This window comes from Gasterosteus aculeatus, chromosome 6, assembly GCF_964276395.1.
Source record: "Gasterosteus aculeatus chromosome 6, fGasAcu3.hap1.1, whole genome shotgun sequence".
NCBI classification, from domain to species: Eukaryota; Metazoa; Chordata; class Actinopteri; order Perciformes; family Gasterosteidae; genus Gasterosteus; species Gasterosteus aculeatus.
The window spans coordinates 10,304,859-10,326,656 of record NC_135693.1 but is presented as its reverse complement, the minus strand read 5'-3'; the positions used below and the strand labels follow the sequence as shown (position 1 = coordinate 10,326,656).

Genomic DNA, 21,798 nt, shown 5'->3' with positions numbered 1-21,798 from the left:
ATATCAGTTCAATGGCCACATAACGTCCTCTTAAGCAGAATTACAGCCTCAAAAATATTTTCTTCTTTATTGCTACAGGCTTCGTTACCTTGTGATCCAGCGGTAGCCATATTATGTAGTGGGATTTTCTAATTATATAATCATTATGTAACTTATTACACATTTGCCCTCAAGCAGTCATGTGGGGTAACAGTTCGCATCATATGGCCTCGGACAAATTGAAAATAGGCCTTTTCACAGATTCTTGCACTGACCTTTAAATATTTTTCACATGATCATGAAAGAACATTTTTGTTCACAACTCAACCCCAGGAGTTTTTATTACTGAGAAATCGAACGTCCCAAATCGAATGAGTGAACAAATATGCAATTGTTTTGCACAAACAAGAACATTTTGCCTTAAAATACTGAATAATCAAATTAAGCAGAAAGCCTGCGGTCTCCCCACACAGAGCAGCATCTCGTTTCTGCCAATATGTTGAAACGTGTACGTGTTTAAAAAGTTGTGTCAGGATATTTGGTTAAAGCTGCAGTTGGGCACAACAGCGTCTGAACTCACTCTCACTTCTAGAAAACACATTTTTAGATCAACTAACATTTACAGTGTCTGGCAGCTGCTCTGATACGTTACAAAGAACTGCCTGAGGGCCACACGAAACCTCTCCGTAATAACCCCCGGCCCCGTGCCATCCCCTTGAAGCTTAACCGTCCGTTGATCAGCCGTATGGTTTGCTTGCAAAGATAAATAGTCAGCGTCTCAGAACCAATAGTGGTTGAGCACCGAGAGACGACTCAGTGGATTGTCGTGGATTAGCAATAGTTTCCATGACAGAGGTGATCGCAGCATCCAGACCAGCATGGCACACATGATGCTGCAGTCGCAGAGGGGGGGTGGCGGATGACGACCTGCACTCTGAGGGATTCTCAGGGGAAACTAACTTGAGCCAGGAAAGACACGGAGAAGAGCCACATGCGGACCTCCGCCTGCAGAGGTGTTTCCCCATTAGACTGGAGATGTGGAAAGCGATCATTATTTTCTGCTGATCTTTCACTCTCAGAATACATTGATCCCAGCGCAGGAAAAAGCCCCCCGACAGGGAATCGCTCCATTGCACGACTGCCACAGATAGACGGACGCCACAACTCAAGCAATTCAGAGTCTCCATTCCACTTGACCGGCAGGTTTATTAGCTGGAAAGTTGCAATGGGCCAGGAAATAAAACCAGCTCTGTGTTGCTGTAAAGCAACGGCGCTACAACAGTGTCTGCTGAGCCCCCGTGTGGGAAAAACACTGATGCAAGTGTCCTTGTTTGTTTTTCATTGCTACAACAACGTCTTATAAAAGAGTAGGGACAGGTTTTAGGTCATATGTTTACCGTCGACTAAAGTGTAACTCTGTAATGTATAATAATTAAGAAGACGACAAATCCTCCAAATTATATACTATAAACCTTCCACATATTTACTGTTGCTGATTACATTATATAAAGCCTCATTGCCTCAGCAATCTCAGAATGTGGGGTTCTGGGACCAACAGTGAGCTTGAAGAGCTTGTTTACAGCGTTTACATTGTACTTCTTTGTGACCAAGCTTCTTGACCTACTAGCCAACTTTAAAAAATATACACATATATATATATATATATATATATATATATATATATATATATATATATATATAGTGACCACTTTTATTGCACTTTTATTGTAGCAAATGTCTATTTTTCTGATAATACAAAGTCATTTTTTAAAAAGCCATTCCAGATGACTGTTACCTAAAGAAAGTTTTCTGTGCCAGTATCCATCATGTGACACTGTCTGCCAAAGCGCACAATTTATTGTTGTATATATTATATATCAAATGCATATAATATGTGGGGGCTGAATGTGAGAGTTTAGTCTATATGCACTGAGTTAAATAAACCAAGGGAAGGTTTAGTCTATAGGCACTCTATATACGACTATTTCTAACAACAGCTGAAGAACATTTGCATGAAAATAGTTCACTTTTGGCTGCACTCTTCTTCAGAGTTTTGATTAATTTGCTAATCACTCATGACAGGGAAACACAAACTCTTTATATATCTATATCTATATATCTTTATATATTCTATAGTTTTACATTAACAATTTTAGAAACTTGTGATTTATTCAATCAGAGACCCAACTGTGATCATGAGTTTAAATTTAGATGTTTAAATGTAAGAACAGATGTAAGAACAGATGTTCAAAGACAAAAAAAAACGCTGCCAGCCTTTTTATACAAATACATTTGTTCCCACTTTTCCAATCGCATAGGTGTTCTTTGTAGATCAAACCATTCCCATAAGTTCAGCTGGGATGCATATTTACATGAATATTTTAATTTACGTGAAGCAACATACATATTAACAAAAAACAATGAACCACGTTTTCCTCCCCTAAGCTCGACATTCAATCAACCGTCCACAATCTCTTCCTCTACGAACGGTTCCTCAACCTGCGTGTTGCTGGTTGAGGGGTCCCGCTGGTGGAGTTCAGCTGAGCACACCCAGAGGTGACACAAACACCTGGAGGTCCCCTGAGGCCTGCGTGGCCCCTGAGTCCAGGCCGGCCCAGGTGTCCCCTCTCACCCTGCTTCCCCGGCTGCCCGTTGAAGGCTCTGCCAGGACGCCCACGCTGGCCTGTGATTGAGGCAAACATTTTGTTTAGGCATTTATTTCTGCTCAGTTAGCTGACTGTGACTATTTCACAGGTTCCAACAACAGATTGTTAACAGATTTTCTTCTCTTCTTCTTTGGCAAACATCCCGCTCGTCTTACAGTAACAGCTCTCCTCCCCCAGCTTCCTCGGATTTGAAGCAGAGGCTTGGTTGATTATAGTTTATGAAATGACCCACATGCCCAGATGTGGACATCTACTGGAGGCCTCCTTAGAGCCAAGTCATCAAACAATAGTGCAGTCTTGTATTCGGCATTGCAATACTCATTTACCTTTTGGTCCCTGGTCTCCAAAGTAGCCAGGTAGACCATGACCCCTGGGTCCTTTATCGCCTTTCTCTCCTCGGTCACCTGCGAGCCAGACGCACACACGGAGACACGTGGGTCACGACGGGCAGAAGTGCGACACCCCGGAGCCACGACTTTGCCCGGTTTGTTCAACTTTATAATTTGTTAGTGATATGTTTATTTAGTGTTATGTTTTTTTTGTTGTCCTGCCACTAAGTGGAAAACAACCATCACTTAATACAGGATTTTCCACCAATTTTCGTTCCTAAAATAAATCAGTCAGGTGTGTCACACATACCTGTTTCTCCTTTCCGGCCTAGTTCCCCGACTTCTCCGTAGAATCCCGGCAGGCCCACTTCTCCATCAACACCATCATTACCAGGGTCACCCTGATAACATCCATAGGAAAATACATCGTTAATCTTTTGTGTTTACTGTATAAATCATGCAATGTTTTTTTTCTTCGCAGGTAGTCTTTGAAAATCTTTTTTAAAAACTGAAAAGACGCATTGGCTGATTACATAACACATTGTTGGGATAACCTTGTATACTACTAATAAATCAATGTTCTGGGTATGGCTATCTGTCCCAACTTAATGTAGTTGAATAATTGCCTTGCTTGCATTATCAGCCTGAGTGTCAACGTGATTTAAGAAGTTGTAGGAACATCAAACGTTTCTTCTCCAAATAGTAATGTTGAAAAGGCTTTCCAATCCGCCGACAGCATTCATGCTCTCCAAGAAAATGTAACACAGACCAAGTGTCTAGTCTGTGACTCCTTATTTGTCCCTATGGAGACGTGGAAAACCGTAATGATTTCACTTTTCAGCCAAATACTTCAGCCCCCTTAGTTCAGCCAGGGAGACAGAAGCAAGCGATGCGTATAGAACGTATGCAATGAACGCTGCAGGCTCGTTCACTTTGAACAAGGAACACCAAAACTGTCAAAACTTACGGCAGGTCCGGGGGCTCCTTTCTGTCCGGTGGGACCCGGTGCGCCCATTGGCACGTCCCCGTACAGAGGACAAACGGCAGCACAAGTCCTCTTCACCGAGTTGGCAAAGCTGGACATCTGCTCCAGGATCACTTTCTTACAAACCTCGATCACGTGTTGCGCCGGGAGTGTCGGGCCCTGCGTAACAAATCGTTACCACATCAGTCACTGGAAGGGACCCAACGGTGGGACATGTAATAAGCACAAGCAGCAAGCAGTATTGCAGGATGGGGCACGCTGAAGCAATGGCTGCCTCTCAGAGCCGAAGCCAACAATATTTCCTCAGGCTCATTATGGATTTATTACACTAAATTAAACCCTCGCTGAGTTTTTGAGACCAAAGCTGTTACGAAACACCACGTGTGTGCCAGTCAGTGTAACTGCTGGTGCAATTTAGTGCTCCGCTCTTTTTCAGATGGATGAAGTGTCAGATCTAGTAGACAGTAGCGACGTGATGAGTCAACACTTGTTTCTAACTTACCGGTGGACCCGCGGGTCCTTGAAAGCCATCTGGTCCTCCTTCACCCCGAATGCCCTTGATTCCAACGGGACCCGATCGCCCAGGTGGGCCCGCCGGGCCGCGCTTCCCCCGTCCTCCCTGAGGACCCAGCTCGCCCTGTTCTCCAACCTAGAGCCAGCGCGTCCATCAGAGCACAATGAGATATGTGTTGCCTGGACGCAAACCTTATTGAAAGCAGCTTAAACGGATTTTCATGCCATACAAGTATGAATAACGAAGCCTAGTAACTAACGGAGACACATAGTGAGGCAAACTCGTAGGTAACAGAATCTCAATCGTGAAAGTAAATTCCGGAGAGGAGAAGTGCAAACATGAAATGAAAAATGGAAAAGCGGCAATTGCAGAACAATACCTAAATTCATAAACTAATTGCACATGTTCTTGTAAAACAAAGCAAATCTGGTAGAGGAAACAATGTGCAATTGTGTGGCCTCGTCACATCTGCAGATGCTCCGTAGATGTGGATTGAATTGAGCATGAATTGTGTGCCAGTGTCTGGCAGGAATATTCTAGTATTACAAAACACCAAAACCCACACGACTGCTGTATGTAGTGACCCAACGCAGAGCCAAATTATATTCTCTTAACTCATTTAACTTCACTTAGCACATTGCTTCAGGGAAGTAAACAGGATGTGGGGAAAAGTGATATTTTGAGTGAAATATTATTATATTTTTCAACAAGGCCCCGACAAAAGACTCCCAACTCACCTTTCCTTTTGGTCCCTTAACTCCTCTTTCCCCCTTAAAAAAAAATAGAACATTTGGTTTGGTCTCAATAAAAGGCAACTTCAAAGTGGATGTAATGATGAGCAAAGAGGATGAAATATTTTCACGTAGTACCTGTTGACCTTTAACTCCTTGGATTCCTTGTTTTCCTGTGTCACCCTGAACAAGGCACATCAAAAGTAAATAGTATTAAAACTTGCAACTCTCAGATATATCTGAAATGCACTGGTTAAGTAATTTTAAGGTTCCAGTCAGGACACTATATAACTATTAAATCCTGATAAGATTGCATTTAAGTCAACTAGTAAATATTTCTTGTATATTATTTTTTAGTAGTAATGGATGAGGATCTATTACCTTGGACCCTGGTTTTCCAGGCACACCCACGTGTCCCTGTGAAAAGATGGCAGGGTTCAATGGCCTGAGGACAATCAACTAGTGTGTGGAACCGTCCCAAAGATGAATCTGGAGCACTTACAGCAGGTCCCGGTGGGCCAATAAATCCAGGTCTTCCTGGCTTCCCAGCAGAGCCCTTGTAACCTCTTGGGCCCTCGAGAATAAAACATTTATCAAACCAACCTAAGGGACTGTTTGTCATTTTCCTTTTAAGAAAGCAAACTACTTCACGTACAAAATGCATCACGTGCTTGTCTTCTGAAAAAGTGACTTACGGTTCGGCCTTGGGGACCCATTTCACCGGCTGGCCCGAGGGTTCCCTTTTCTCCCTGTGAAAGACGCAGCCCACCACAAATGCATCAACCAAAAACAACTCACTTGTACCTATTTATTCCTAAAAACAAACAACAACGACAACCCACCTTTGTTCCGATTCGTCCAAATTTTCCGCTGCCGCCTTGTGGTCCTTGATACGCCTGAGAGGAAAAAGATAACACACAACATAACACACCTGCGCTGCTCCTGACCTGCATCATTACGATATCATTATCAGCAGAATATAATACCTGTATTCCTGGATCCCCATCTCTACCCGGTAAGCCCGGATCTCCAACAATGCCCTGGGTAGACAATAATGTTATCGTAAAACAACTTTTGTTGTTTTTGGGGGTGTGAGACGGCACTTAATTGTGTCAGCGGTGAATCACCTTCGGCCCGATGGAGCCACCTCGGCCCTTTGGTCCAAGGATCCCCTAGTTTCACAAGTTCAGACCGAAAAACAAATCCTTCAATGTGAAGCAATTTTAAAAATATTTATGAAAAGCTAAATTGAACAAAAAGGAACATCCTTTTGTAAATGTTGATACATACAGGCTGTCCCTTCAATCCAGGCACTCCCCTCTCTCCAGGATCTCCCACAATACCCTGTCAAATCATCATTTCAAGCATCATGAATGATGAATTATATGCAGCACATTTCCTTCAGCGAGCTGCATGTTGAGGCAGGACGCCGGCCTTCTTTATACCACAGAGTAGGTCATTATTCTTTCAGTGAATCACCAGCTGACAGTTCAAATCCTCGTGTGTCTGCCAACTCCAGCCACTTGAGCTAATTTTCTAAACCAAAAGACATCTCCATTCCATCAGTTTTACTAGATTATAAATGATTCTCTGTAGTGGGAGTTGAAGTGGGAAGAGTTAAGTGTCTCATCATTGATTGTTGAACAGATAACAACCCACCTGTTTTCCTTTGGGCCCGGCACGCCCTGCTGCACCACTGGTCCCCATTTCTCCCTGCAGGAATCCAAGCATGATGGAATTCAATCACAATATCTAGATGAAAGAAAAAGACTGAAAGGAAGGACATTTATACCTTAACGCCTTGAAATCCGGGAATCCCTTCGTGTCCTTTGACGCCTTTCGCACCCTTCAAAGAGGCAACAATGTTAATAATACAATAATAACATTGCAAAGGGGCTGTGTGTGTGTGTGTGTGTGTGTGTGTGTGTGTGTGTGTGTGTGTGTGTGTGTGTGTGTGTGTGTGTGTGTGTGTGTGTGTGTGTGTGTGTGAAAGCACAACTCACAATTTCTCCCAGGTTTCCTGTCTCTCCGATGTCTCCAGGTGGTCCACGAACTCCCTTTAATTAGTCAGAAAAGATGTTGCGCAACTTTAACTGCGAACTGAACAGAATTCCAATGAAAAGTGTGTAATTCCATCAGCTGGCTGCAATATAAAAGACGTTTAATAAAAGGCCTGAAACGGAGCAGGAGTTTACCTTAAAGCCGGCTGCCCCTCTTAATCCTTTCAGCCCCTTAGGACCTCTGCCCCCCTGTTAACACAACATTATCATCAACACAGGTTTGGGACACGTCAGGAGAAAGAAGGGATTACGTATGATTGTGACGAATTACCACTTGGCCCCAGAGTCCTCTCGTTCCTTTCTCGCCCTTGATTCCTTCTTCACCCTGAGGACGTGCGTGAAGTCTCATTAATGCTTTTGGAGTTCAAACCGACCTGACGCGTAAGCCTGGTAGGAGCATGATGGACGCTCTCACCTTTTGGCCGGACTCGCCGATGTTTCCGTAGTCTCCTGTGTTTCCCCGGATTCCCTGCAAGAAAGTAAGTATTACACAATCTTAAGCAGCTATTTGTGAATCAACCATCTTGGGAAATAAGACCGTAAAATACTAAATAGAGTTTGAAATGATTTATTTAGTTTAGGATAGAGACTGGAAGCAGGGGGCATTTGATCCAGCTAGCTAACCATCTCATGGCCGTAGCCAGCACAAATAAGAGAGTGCTGCTGATTATCTCATTGCTCTTACTATCGGCACAGAAAATGAGGGTATTCAAAATAAAAACCGTTTTGTAAAAGTTGTAAAAAACGAAGATAAAGGCGAACCGGCTATGGTAAAGTTTCCGGCGCTCTAACATTAGTGGAAACTACACCCAAGAATGTTCAGCAGGATTTAAGAAACACAAGTCAGAAATATAACAAAGTGGGCCGGCCTATTGTTTATACAGATGCTGACTTCCTCGGTTGTACAAGGAAAAGTGTTTCCCAGTTGGCAGCATTTCGAGTCAACAAACAGATTAAACAAGTTCCAGGATGCCTTTGCGTCGTCAGTTTATTTGAGCATCTCACCTAACTTCAAGCCGAGCTGGCCCCCGACGACGGACGACCTCAGACATGGCCGACGGTTCGGCGTGAGGCAGAACCGTGAACTTAACAGCGCTTTGTAAGGCAGTATAGCTCCGACCAACCAGGGACCACCCACCACCCAACACGGAGAGTTCATACATGTGTGCCAGGAAATGCCCTCCTTGGATGCCAGCAGGGGAGGAGATAAACATGTTTGGGCTCTGTGATTCACGAGCTGGCGGGAGGTCAAAATCCTAACGAGTTACACAAGACAGATGTTTACTCCCAGATGAGCAACAGCTGCTACTCTGGACATGAATATGTAGCGTGTACAGCCCTGGAAATGTGCTGTGAATGTACGTGGGTTCTGGAGGCATACGTGTGTTTGCTCAAGCAGCGTGGGGGATTTCCTTGAGTGCAAAGGGCATGTTAAATGCCCAACGATCACATAGCTATAACAAATAATCCTCCTTCTTTAAACACATGTTCTCCAGACTGTTTCTTTTTTTCTTCAAATGGCTCTCAGATCTGTTCCAACATAACACCGACTGTTAAGCATGAAGGGATTAACAAGTCATAAATTTAAAGTGGAAATAATCTGCGGCTCCCTGAAGGACACAATGTGTATTTGTTCATTTGTCGATGCTTTATTAACTGGCTCCTGCAGCAGACTACTTTGTTCATTATCGTTTTTCTCAAACATCTCATTACTTTCGCAGTTTGATCTTCCTGTGGGGCAATAATTAGCCTCATCCGCAAAAATGAAGATGGATGAAGAAAAGACAAATTTCACACACTAGTGATGCTACTCATTAGCAGACACGGGAGGCTTGTTGCTCAACTGGTTTTCTCGTGTGTGTGGGATTCATTACATTTGGCTCAATGTCCACCAAATGGAAAAGGCAAAGCTATTTAGAATCCTATGATCTCTTTCCAATTTGAGTTAGATCCTGTCTTCTAAACCGGCAGGCTCTTTGTTTTAAGAGACAAATGGCAATTTCGGAAGGACAAAAAACAATGTATGATTAAATCCTTATTTGCGTGTGTTTACCTTGGCTTTGACGTAAATCGGACGTGAGTTTTTAAACTATGAAGGGAGCCTCTATGTTTACTATCACCAAGCGCTTCTCCTTCCAGATCTGTTTCCATCCTCTTGCTTCTCAGTTGGACGTCTGTTCCCTTTTTCCACAGTTTTGTTGCTGTCTTACAAAGAAATGTCACTCTGTCTACTACGTCCCTCACCCCAGTCCAGTTTAACTCTTTATAGGAAGGGGATGCTGCTGACGCTAAAGCAACAACTAAGTTCAGTGTAAAACTAGGGTTGATAATTCATGACTGAGAGGCATTTCATTATTTTCATTACCCAGTTTCCTTGTCTTCCTTGGTCTCCGGCTTTTCCTGGAAGACCTCTGTGTCCCTGCAGGAGAACAAAAGAATATATCAACGGAGATTTAAATTAAGGATGGTCAGCCACAACTCACTGTACGTATGTAGGTATGTTGACCTTTGGTCCCGGAGCTCCCTGAATACCAGGTTGTCCGTGCATGCATTTGCAAGACGCTCTTCCAGCCGTTAGGCCGATCTCTGCGTATCCTCCGCACTGCCATAAATAAAAAGGCAAGGCAAAGGTATTAAGACCAAAAACACTGCTCCGACAGAGAGAATGAAATGGTGTTGAACGGGGGCTGACTAACCACGCTGAAAAGCTCACAGCAGCCCTCTGAATAAGCCTGCTCCGGGTCACATGACACTTCCATCTGCTGGAGGTCCACCTGGAAAGAGCCGGGAGATAACGTGGAAAAAACAGTTTCATCCCAAATCCCATATTGCTTAGAATATATATATATACAAATATGTGTATAAATCCACGCTGTGAACGCACAGACATAGAGCGATCTCCTGCAGCCCTCTTGACGATGGAGGTGTACCCTCGGTAGAGGACCGGCCTCGGCTCGTCAATGGACTCCACGCTGACCTCTTCACAGTCGATCAGCAGCTTCACCCGGCTGCCCTTCACACTCAGCGCCAACTTGTGCCACTCTCCATCAAACAGCTGCTCCACGCCGTAAAAGGTTCTCAGCATGTGGCTCCCGCGGGGGCCGGTGTAGAAGAAGGCCAAAGAGCGCGTGTCACCCTGGAAACGCAGGCCAACTTGCTCCTGACCCCCGGGGTCACTGACCTGCCACAGGTCCCAGGACTTCTTGGCAGCGTCCTTTGTCACCTTAAATGTTGCAATGACGGAGTAGTCGGAGGGAAGTCCGTCTGGATACACATTGCTGTGGCAGACACATGACGGGTTTAAAGAGCTGAGGGCGGGGGGGGGGGGGTTACATAATATATTATATAAGAATGTTTACAATGCTAGCATGTTGCAATTTAGCTTCAGCTTTCTGAAAAGCATTTACATTCATCTCAAACGTTTCAATTCTCTGACCACACACTAACAGGCCCCAGGCCGTCCATCTGTACCTCATGGTCCTCCGGAGATGGACGGAGGGGTTGACGCGGTAGGCCACCGTCTGAGGCTGAGAACCGTTCACGATCCTCACTCCTCTCGAGTCGGGCACATGGAAGTCCTTCAGCAGATCAAAGCCTCGCAGCAAAAACACGTAGCTTAGTTTGACATCAAAACCGTTCAGCATCAAAGGTGCTGCTTCTGAATCGCTGATGTCACTGATTCTTTTTTAACGAACGCATAACTCATTGTCATTGAGAATGCCGTCTCTTCACAGGCAGACTGAGGAAATTTATGAAACCCAGTAACAGGAAGAGGCTCTTCATTGTATTTAGTGGATTTGGCTTTTGAATTTTAACCACAAGAAAGTTGTGCTGTAGTTTAAAGGAGATCAGTTTGGCTGTGGTGTTTTTTCCTGTAAAGTAAAAATATGCACGTGAGAGCTGTCGAAAGATTGTGATGACAAACATTCAAGTAGAATATTTGTAAGTAGAATAAAAAAGAAAAAATATATGCCTATTACAGTTGCATGTTAAGAATTCACCCTTTTGATTTTGAAATTGTCTGTAGACTAATTTGATTTTTTTCACTGCCATGTATTACAATCAATAGACCAGCATAACAAAAAACGAATATCAAAAGACAGTTTACCTTAAGAAAAGTTTATTACTGAGATCACAACTGCTCGGTGAAGCGTTTACTATTTCTCACCGTTTTATCTGTGAGTCGGACACCAGAGATCGGGTTGATTCGTTATGGTAAGTGAGAAAGAGCTTCAAAGTTTTGTCCACAAAGTTTAACCCCGGGATGGTCTTTTGACCTCTCAGTGTCCACATTGATTGCTGTGGAGGCAAACAAAGGGCTTCTGAACTGATAAACGCTGACATCTGCTGGTCACGGTGCCGTAGTACACTGATCATTATGGAAAACGTGCGGGTCACTAAAATGATGTCTCAGAATAATGTCAACTCTGTTTTATACGATCAAACAAGGAAATGCTTAATAAGGGAATGCTGGCATGGATTGCAGCAGCGTGTTTAGCAAGTCTAACAATACAAGTGTGAGCGTTACTTCTTTTACCGTGGAAATAGGTGTTGCTGTCATCAAATTCAAATGGAAAATAAATGTAGACTTACTTGGCAACTTTTTGCACTGGGTCAGTCCAAGGAAGGCAAAGAATGCTGCAAAGAGCAGCGTTTCTTTGTAGGCTGGCATTTTAAATGATTTGAAGTCAGGGGCTAGAAGTGCCTGCAGTAAAACAAAACAATTAAATAAATCAGTAATTTCAGAAGTCGGATTAGATTATATATGAGTATATAGTGTGTTGTAAATTTAAATCATAGTATTTCTATGAATATGAATAAAACGGAAAAATGTTGCGTCACATTTCTCAGCATAACCTTGTTGTATATCAGATGCAAACAAGTGAAACTGTAATTCAATGTTTTTCTTTTTTAAATGAAATATTTAAATGTCTTAGTTTAGTCGGGTTAACGACCATATTGGATTGTAGTGTGTCCACTGAATTGAAGTGCTTTCTTTCTCAAGATTTAACAAAATAGAGAAATACTCATACTTTTGAATAGCAACCCAAAATCATATACAATTTAACTTATTTATGTCAAAATGTATGATAATAAAATAATGAAGAAATAATTTAAGATAAATGTTTCATTACTCACATATTACCCACAAAGAAAGTCCCAGGGCTCCTGCAGAGGGGTCTTTTCTAGTTCCCTGCGTGAGGATGTATCCCACGGCCCAGTGATTGAGCTGAACAGGAGGAACCGTTCAAACTGGAAGCTCTGGATCTCAAACAAGCATCATCCCTGAGCTCCACTCCACCTTTGGTCCCCGGGGGATCTGTGGATTCTCATAGGCCAGTCACGCCGACAGTCACGACGATTCACGTAAACGGTGTCATCAAATTCAGGAGATGCAGATGAACATATTGAGGCCTTTGTGTAGCTGTTGGAAGGAGAAAAGTAACAGAAATGTTGAAGAATAAGCCTCTGCTTCAGCCAAGTTGTGCACAATGTTGCTCTCATAAATCAAAGTGTGAATAGCTTCTGTATGTGTCTTCCAAATACATGGATACAATAAAAAAAAAACTCTTGTTGGGGCTGTAAACTTCAATAAAACTTCAATAAAAAACAGTCCCCAAAATGTAGTGTATGTTCATTTAAGACAAAATGTTTTACCATTTCGGTCTCAGTGAGAGAAAGATGTAGTATGTCACAGATAAACACAAGACGCTCTGCAAACATGCCAGCCGGAGTAGACCCCACCTCCAATCTGAACCTCCACACTGCATCGAACAACCAGGCTGCAGGGACATTGCAGAAAACTATGGAATAACAAAGATATACAGTTTATAGCTGCTCCCACTGTCAGAACTTAAGAAGGCGAGGGGCAAATTGCAAAAGGATTCTCAAAATCCACTTCCCCAAAAGCATTCATTTTCATATATTATGAAATATATCGTCAGTGTAAAAGTATTTTACACCAATGGCTTAAATTATGGATTATTCTTTATCAAATTAACAAGAGCATGTTAGAATAAATACTATATTCTTTTAATTGTACTTAACTGACTTTTTTTGGATCATCTGCTTGATTTTACCATCTTCCCAGTGCAACGTTAAAAATTTATAGAATAACCATAAAGCCTAAAATTATAATGGTTATATTGCACACCATTCTCATATGATGCAAAAATACGTGAACAATCCATCTATTTGTTGTTCAATTCAAAGGTTGTGAGATTGAAATGTTGCTGTACAAATTACCCTTCACTTGCAAAAATTGGTTTAAATGTCACTTTCATGTCACACAAATGGGGATACCTTTCAGAAACAAAGAAATCCTGCACTTCAAGAGTTTAATGTCCCCAAAATAAGCAAACCAAATGCTGGGCCGTCACCAATACCACTAACAGCAAATCAATGGTAGAGAAGATACCGACATTACAACTGAAAACAGCCTAGTTTGGTTTTGAAGGGTCGTTTAAAATGATTCTACTTATCTGTAAAGCCGCCCTCACCCACCAAACCAAGGCGTTCCCCTCTTTGCATCGACAGTTCCTGCTGCTGACACAGACACCTTCACCTGTAGGGTCTTTAGCTGCACCGCTGGGCCTTCTGGAGCCAAGGGAGCAACTGGAGAACCAGAAACAAGACTGTGCGGAGCAACCTGTGTCACACCCTGCTGCAGTAAAATGAAAGGTTTCCAAAAACAATCTGGGTCTATGAAACACTACTACTTTTGTCCACAGGGGCCGCCAAAATCATGGTGATGGAAATTCATTTTGCAGTGTAAAACATTTTCAGCATCAGTTAGTCTTTGGTAAAGTTTAAATTGGTATTTTAGTAACGGCATGTCAGCTTACTTTGGGATTATGTTTTAAATTTCTGTTTGGCCTGTATAAATAAATATGAATGTGTATAAATATACAGATTTTCATACAATTATAGATGGATATTAGACATAATATTGTTACGCCTGATTCCAAAACTGAACACCGTTCTTTGCTCACAACTGTGATTACACAATGAACAAGGCATGCCTTTCCTGATATCACCCCTTAATCAACAGCGCATTGCTAGCATGGCTAATGAAATGAGCTAAAATCAGTAAAAAAGGAGAGGATTCTTTGGTGTACATTAGCCTCTGGTGCCTTTCTGCAAGCAGGTTTATTACAAAGTAATGTTACAGTGACAATTTCAGCTCTACCGAAATGAACCATACATTGACATGGATGCACAAGAAAATGTCTACATGGAGTGCCCCCCCCCCTCAAATGAAACTGGGACTGCACTGACACCAACAAACAGGACGTAAAAGCTTTATGGTTAGGATGTTTCTGCTACTTGCCTTAAATAGTGTGTTCGAAGGTTTCTGCAGTGCTTACTGGGGTTTATTGACGTATATTGCATTGCCCTTTAAATGCATGTTGGCAGTATATCATATCAATTAAATGTATAATTGCAGTGCCTCAATGGTAACATAATGCACCATCTTCTCCAAACATCAGCAAACATAAATCACAGTACATTCAGTAACTCTCAGAGCGCTAACCCGCGTGTTGCCCTTCATTAGTGTTTTTAGAAATGTTAGCTAACCATACAACATTCCAAGGTTTTCTAGTGTCCATCAAACCTCTACAGGTTTTCTCATCAATAGAATAAAATTAAATACAATAAAAACAATTTTAAACATTTCACAAAAAGTAAAATACATTAAAAACTAAAATGCAAGGCCATTAACATTTCATTCTCACATAATATTAAACCATATTGCCTCACAACAGAATATTTTACATCTTCGCAATGATTTAAATAACAACATAATTTTCAGTCTTTTAAGTTAGATGTCTCCAGTGTCCGTTTAAGGTGCAACTAGCTCCCGTTTTTGTTTTGTTGTTTTTTCCAAGGCCACTGACTATCGCTTGAGCCCCTTAGCCAGTTTGCTCGTGGGAGTGGTTCTTCTCTGCGGAGTGGGGATCTTGGAGGGTTTTCCTCCATGCTGTCGGGACGCAGAACGCGACGTCGCTCTGGTCGAGTCGCCCACTGTTTCAGAAACGTCCGAGCACACAGACTGGATGTCTGAGATGTCAAAGTCAGAGGCGTCACTTCCTCGGCGGCTGCTGCCTCGGCTCCCTGCTTTACTTCCGGGCCGGCTCGGATTTTTTCTTGACTCTAGAAAGACAAAGAGGCCAATGTGTTAGCTTCATTTCATAAGACATTCGTTCATTTTGTAGCCTTTCGAACGGCAAAATGACTTGTTCTTGTAAAGCAACTTTTAAATGACCCCTAAAAAAGTCATTGCAACACTTCATCAGCGGCTGCATTGTTTCCATTGTCTCAAATCATATTGAAGGAGCTAACAGCCCAACCAACAAAAATACATTCATAATGTCAAAAAGAGTCACTGAATTTGCTCTCTACTCACCACCTATTGTCTGTGTCCGAGCTTTGAGTACCGCAGCGCTGATCAAGGTTCCCTCCTCAGCGGTCTGAAATCCTTTGCCTGACAAGTACCCAGGAAGACGTAACTTGCTTCCTTGAACTGGTGTTCCCTGCAAAAGATAGAACAGGAACTGCTTAGGTTTGTAATCAATGGAAGTAAACGACAGCGTTAGAGAAAATAGTCCTTATCGAATGCATGAATAGTTGTTCCAGAATATATGTTGTTGAGTTAGTTTTAAATTTGATTAAAAAAAGAAATCTTTTAGCCAATCTCATTTTTTCAGTAGTTCAGTTTTTGAATTAGTTCAAACCTTTGGTTATAAAATCATCACACATGCTTACATTGCATATTGATAGTTGAATGTTATTCATATTATATGAATGTTAAAATGAGGTGGAAATTTTTTCAAACAAGAATTAAATATTCAGTCCATTAGTAATCAAGCGTGTTAAGAGTTTATTGACCCAAATGAAGTCTCTATGGCCTTTTTTTCCCCACTGTAGAATACAATGTGATAACAGCAAAATCAAGAATTATATAACTCTAACAAATAAGGCTTTTACAAACCAGCCTTACTGGTGATACATAGATTTTCATCTCTGTGTTAATAGCAGCAGATTTCAGTTGGGTCATAAATGGGAAGCGTCCCACATCATGTGCTGTAAATGACTATAATGTATGATTATACCTCTGAGGATGAACCTTGGCTCCCAAAGGAGTCTGATGATTTAAGAGGAGTGGAGGGTTTGCTGTTTGTGAGCCAGGGCTTATCATAATTGCGGGTTATGTGTTGGGGAGTCTGGGAAACAATGGCAAATCAAAAAACACAAATATGGATTCACAAATCAAAAACTACCAGAAAGACGAGATGGAAGAAACACAAAAAGTGAACAGGAACTTGATCAAAAAATGGGAATACAAATGGAATAAGGTATAGAAATAAGAGGGAGATCATGGTGGGGAAGTGAACAGTCAATCACAATCACAGTGTGAAACACAACAAGGTAACGGTCTCTCACAGCAGAGCAGAGCCTCCTACCTTTGGCGTACTGGTCACTGCTGGCGCTGATGGGACCGCACAGCTCTGACTGGAGGTGGATCTGTTGGGAGAAGCTCCTCTAGATGACGGGCGCGATCTCCGACCTCTGTAACGGAAGCTCGCCATCACCTGAGTGGTTCCCTCTGGGAGGATGAACTTCTCTCGCAGCTCCACGTTTGTCCTCCCTTTAGCTATGAAGTGACATTCCAAATGAGCCATATTAAATAAATACAACTGGAATCATATTTACTTTTGATTTTGTATGAATGGTGATGAGAGTTAACACTTTATTTTCTCTTTGTATACCCCCATTTCCCATGGGTAAATATATAGTTTGGTATCAATTATGATTAAAATATAAAAAAATATAAAATATGTCCTTGAAAGAACTGCGTTATTTACACTAAGGGAAAGATTGATTGTTTATGTATGTATTATTCTTGTGTTTTTTAATTGTATGCTTGTCTACAAATTAAATTTCCCCAAATTTCTTCCTGGTGTAGGAAATAATAAATATAATAATAATTAATTAAAAATGTATACATAGAATACTGTCTATGTTTTAAATGCCATAATAACCAACTATTCATACTAAATATAATTGAACATTTAGTTTAGTGTGTTCCAACTGCACAGAATGTGCACATAAGAAATAACGGATGTTGGTCACATTTGCAAGATGCGACATAAGCTTGCTGCACATCCTCAACTCAAAATACTCTTGTGCAATGGTGGAAGTTGAGGACATATAAGTAATTCAATTTAGCCTCTAAATAATAATGGAAACTATTACAATAAAAGTTGTTAAGTTGTTTTGATTTACATTTCCATTAAACTGTTGAACCAACCGTTCTAACCTCGTGATCAACACAGTCACATGGTGCAGTTTGAGGTAACAAAAAAATGATTGTATAAGGAAAATATATAAAATAAAGTGTTATCATAATGTGTTTTTATATAAAGCAAAATATTTGAAATGAAGACAAAGAAAAAACTACTGTACAAAAAAAGAAAAACACAAGACGTCACATCTCATCCATAACTCCGCAACAGAAGCGGAAAAAACTTTGTCTCCAAACCAGCAAAACGTTTTTGTTTGCTTCACTGCTAAACAAATGGGGAAAAGATTCAAACAAATCAAAGTGTGGCCAAACATTCCCACATCAGTAGATTATGTAAACCGAGGTTACACAATCCACACAAATGGAAAACAAACAGACCTGCATTAAAAAAAACTGTTTTACATGCAGATTAAAATCACACTGACACACAAAGTCAGCAGTGCAGAAATACTGCTTTGCTTTTGTTGTTTGTCTTACACATAGACAACATCATAGTGTCCGTTTGATTGTCAAAGACCTCATTATGTCCCAAAATATCGACGTTAAGAAAATGCCATCGGGTGATGCAACTCACACAAAACTACCTGCATGCATGAAAACCAGCCGCAGCTGAAAGACGGCCGGATTGTGAGTGAAGCTGGCGTATGCGAATCCCATTCACGGTGAGCACTCACACACAGCTAATGGTACAGCAACAACACAGGCAGCGCACACTCGGATGTGCAGACACACATACCACAGGTGGGTTCATGAAGCATGGTGAGAAGGTTTGAGATTTGCCAACCTATAGGAGACTGAGTAATCGAAGAGTTTGATTCCGAGCGCAACATTTTGCTTCCGTGGTGATGGACTAGAAGAAATGATACCACGTTGGGCCGGAGGAGGGTTTGGCAGGGAAATACAGAAATGTATCATTAATACAGAAGACAGCAGAAAGAAGCAAAGTACTGAGAGCGTTTGCACCAGACGTTAACACGGGGAGGATTGTCTCTAACTGCGTTACTCATTGCACTTTGCTACAGTGATGTGTTATTTCACTCCACTTGCTAATATTTGATGGTGGAGCTCAGTGTTGTGACAAAAAAGAATGAGAAATTCTTGATTCCTAAATATGACGTAAATCAGCACAAAAATAAAAAGCCGTCACTGTGGTTATTTCCACTTGCATTGAAATTAACGACTAAACTCTTAAACTTGATGAATCTGAAACCAAGAAAATACTAATCCCTTCACAGTTGGGTGTTTCTGAATTAATTGATTAACTAATGAAACACTGGTACTATGTCAGTTTGGTAAAAATATTTATAAGATCATTTTTATTGAGAAATGGATTAGCTGAATTGAATCATGTAAGTAATGTATGGTATAATCAATCCTCAACATGAACTGATTTAAAATCAGTTTACATTAAATAGTGATGACAGATCACTGCGGCTGTAATGGTGTAGTGGAGAACATATCTTAACTCTGTATCTGTAATATTATTCAAAATGTAATAATAGTACTCTTTATCAGTGGCAACTATTCATACAGCAGTAGTCCACAACGATATATGTATATTTTTTAATCAGAAGGCAGACAATCAAAACCTGATCGATAAAGACCCGAAGATTATCACCTTCCTAATGAGATTTTTTTTAGATAAATGAATATCCTGCATTGTGACTTGTTGTGGTGAACTTTTGATCTCACCTCTACAGGGGTCATTCTTCACCAGGAACTCATCCAGAGCCATCCAGCCCCCTCCGACACGCACCATCACAGTACTGCGTAAGATTCGTACCAAGCGCAGCTGCTGAGAGTCTCCAAACTACAGCGGGAGGGAAGGAAGGGGGGGAACGAGAGATGTGTGAAAACCTTTGTATGACCTTTGTTTGAACACTCACTGCAGGCTGAATGCCATCCAACACTGGAAACCAGACTGGTTTGGAGAATCACATTTATTCCAAAAGAAGAAAAAAAATCTTTTTTTTTAAAAAGTGTTTTTTTTAATTAGACAAATGAAATCTAAATTGTCCATTCAAAAATCAAACAGCCGTCAAAGAGGCTTTTTTGTCCAATTCACTCTGATTTCCTTTTCATGTTGAACAGATTTACACAAAGAGAAGAAATCATTAACATTCTTAAAGACACAGATTACACAAAGGTCAATCCAACTGGTTTTCTTCTAGTATTGCGTGCTGGTGGGTGTGATTTTAATGTAGTGTTTGTAAATTACAACATGAGTCCAATTCTAAATGAGGTCACACTAAATTTGCTGTTTGCTTTTCTCATGCCTGACATTTACTCATGCGTACCATCAATCGAAGTTAAGCCTGACTATCGTTAGTAACAGTGCCATCAACAGAACTACAGTTTATTGCAAACTGAAAACTTAATGATACAGCAGTGGATCTATTTTAATGAAACTTGAAAGCTGATGTGTGGTTTCTAGCTGTAATGTCTGACTTTGTAATGTCTGACAGCATCTGACCCTGTGAAGAAATGTTAACTGAAGGCACATTATTTTACCACCGGAAGGCGCTAGCGTACAAAACTTTGCCCTCATCGCACCAACCACACATACAGAACAAGAACGAGAAGCAGGTAATGGATGTGAATGGTTCATGGTGTATGCGTTGATGGACAGAAGTCAGCCAGTTGGATATGAGCCCAAAGACTTAATTTACACGGGACAATCACAGCCGCATGCTTCCTGTCACAAAGAAAACAAAACAATTCCACAACATGAACAAGCCAACAAACAGCCACCGCCTGCAATCCAGCACTTTGTTGCACTTTCTACGACAGCGACGCAAATGCTCGGGGTGCATTGACAAAGATGCAAATCCAATGCAGCACCAAGGACAACATGAGGAATGGTTCAAATCATTTCCGCCTAATCCACCACAATGTGACACGCAGACATGATGAGCCTCTGCTAAGTGCTTGTTATCTTATGACGTCTATTTTCAACTAGTAAAAACGATCCTGTATGATTATTATAATGATTTAATGCCACTGGTGATTTTTATTGTGATCAAATACATTAAACGTGATGATGATCTGGAGGAAAAAGAGGCACAAGAAACATCTTAAGAATAACCATTTACCAGAATACAGCTTTCCAAAACTGCAACGTGTAGGTGAGGAGTAAGATTTTGATTTTCCCTGTTTGCTAATATCTCTTCGCCGATTAGGGAGTCATGTAAGCAGTGAACCAGACCAAACTGTCAAAAGAATTAAGTCAATTCATTGTTGTTTGACACAATACAACTTAGTTCATACAACACTAAAGCCCCTTCCCCATCTTGCTAACAGCTCCCATTATTCATCCCAATCCAGACAAGCCTCACGAAGCATTTGAAGAATTTCAAGTAATGGATTTCAAACCGCAGCATGCAATTTGTTGAGACATGTTAACTCATTGATTCAAAAGAAAAGAAAAGTATTCATTAAAATGGTCAAGGTCAACCCAACTATGAAAGTACATGAATAAAACCGTGTCGGTTCCCCTAAAGTGTGTCAGCCAAAGTGGAGATAAATCATTCCCATGAAAAGCCAAAGGCAAGCACACAGAAAGCATTATTTTCCACACTGCCCAGCAGATGAATTTATGCCCATGGACTAATACAAGATATGGGCTGAAATGGTTTTGGCTTTTAATATTGCATTTTCTGAAACTCAAAAGCAGATGTGTGGTTAAATATCTACAGTATACTAGACTATGTTTCAGCTGGATTGGCCTACTTTTCAATCAAACAACAACATCAGAAAAATCTGAAAAGTGCAAGAATCACATAAAACCTAAACACATTTAAATTCTTCTTTCATTACTGACTTAAAGCAAGATGTCAAAATGGACTGAAAAGACTTCACGGGCCAGATTTCCTTAAGGAGTAGATCAGATGGCCGTAGATCTTTATTTCTACTTCTGAGTTTCAGTCTGTAAACATCAGCGAGTTCATTGAAAAGCAGACGTGGTAAATGAAAGAGGCTCGATAAGGCACAGAACAAAGGGTTTAGAGGAGAAGAGGCCTTTCATATGTACCTGGTTTCCAAGGTAGAACTGGTGATGAGGGGAACAAAAGAAATATGCAACGGTTACATTTTTTACCATCTATTGTTTTTTATTGGCACTTTTTGCATCTCTTACCTTTCTGAGCCACTACAATTTAAAACATTTCACAGCCATGGCCTTGCTCATGTTTGTTGGAACAATTTTCTTAATAAAACATTTGATTCAAAT

General features: G+C 41.2%; 2 protein-coding genes across 32 annotated transcripts in view; both read right to left on the bottom strand.

Annotated features, from left to right (window-relative positions):
• Positions 1 to 2,175: 2,175 nt before the first annotated feature.
• Positions 2,176 to 12,782, bottom strand: LOC120820288 (uncharacterized). Its single transcript, XM_040177844.2, has 27 exons — positions 12,404 to 12,782; positions 11,858 to 11,969; positions 10,736 to 10,859; positions 10,149 to 10,542; positions 9,961 to 10,038; positions 9,771 to 9,866; positions 9,630 to 9,683; positions 7,680 to 7,733; positions 7,536 to 7,589; positions 7,400 to 7,453; positions 7,208 to 7,261; positions 6,997 to 7,050; positions 6,864 to 6,917; positions 6,495 to 6,548; positions 6,332 to 6,376; positions 6,191 to 6,244; positions 6,047 to 6,100; positions 5,900 to 5,953; positions 5,707 to 5,778; positions 5,586 to 5,621; positions 5,343 to 5,387; positions 5,211 to 5,243; positions 4,462 to 4,608; positions 3,942 to 4,118; positions 3,285 to 3,375; positions 2,972 to 3,049; positions 2,176 to 2,662 (listed from the first exon to the last, which is right to left on the bottom strand). Exons 2-27 carry the CDS (start codon positions 11,934 to 11,936, stop codon positions 2,460 to 2,462), a joined length of 2,292 nt encoding a protein of 763 aa, XP_040033778.2. The 5' UTR covers positions 11,937 to 11,969; positions 12,404 to 12,782; the 3' UTR covers positions 2,176 to 2,459.
• A 1,597-nt stretch (positions 12,783 to 14,379) lies between these two features.
• Positions 14,380 to 21,798, bottom strand: part of dst (dystonin) — an 85,442-nt gene continuing 78,023 nt past the window's right edge. For 16 of the 31 annotated variants that reach the window (XM_040177829.2, XM_078104813.1, XM_078104803.1 and 13 more), the window contains 8 exons: positions 21,601 to 21,618; positions 20,663 to 20,779; positions 19,263 to 19,380; positions 18,307 to 18,420; positions 16,729 to 16,919; positions 16,378 to 16,488; positions 15,672 to 15,798; positions 14,380 to 15,418 (listed from right to left, as the gene is read on the bottom strand). In XM_040177829.2, the coding sequence (XP_040033763.2) occupies positions 15,162 to 15,418; positions 15,672 to 15,798; positions 16,378 to 16,488; positions 16,729 to 16,919; positions 18,307 to 18,420; positions 19,263 to 19,380; positions 20,663 to 20,779; positions 21,601 to 21,618 (1,053 nt within the window). In that variant the 3' untranslated portion in view covers positions 14,380 to 15,161. The remainder of the gene's footprint in view (positions 15,419 to 15,671; positions 15,799 to 16,377; positions 16,489 to 16,728; positions 16,920 to 18,306; positions 18,421 to 19,262; positions 19,381 to 20,662; positions 20,780 to 21,600; positions 21,619 to 21,798) is intronic. The other 15 variants (XM_078104811.1, XM_078104825.1, XM_040177833.2 and 12 more) reach the window with 10 other exon arrangements.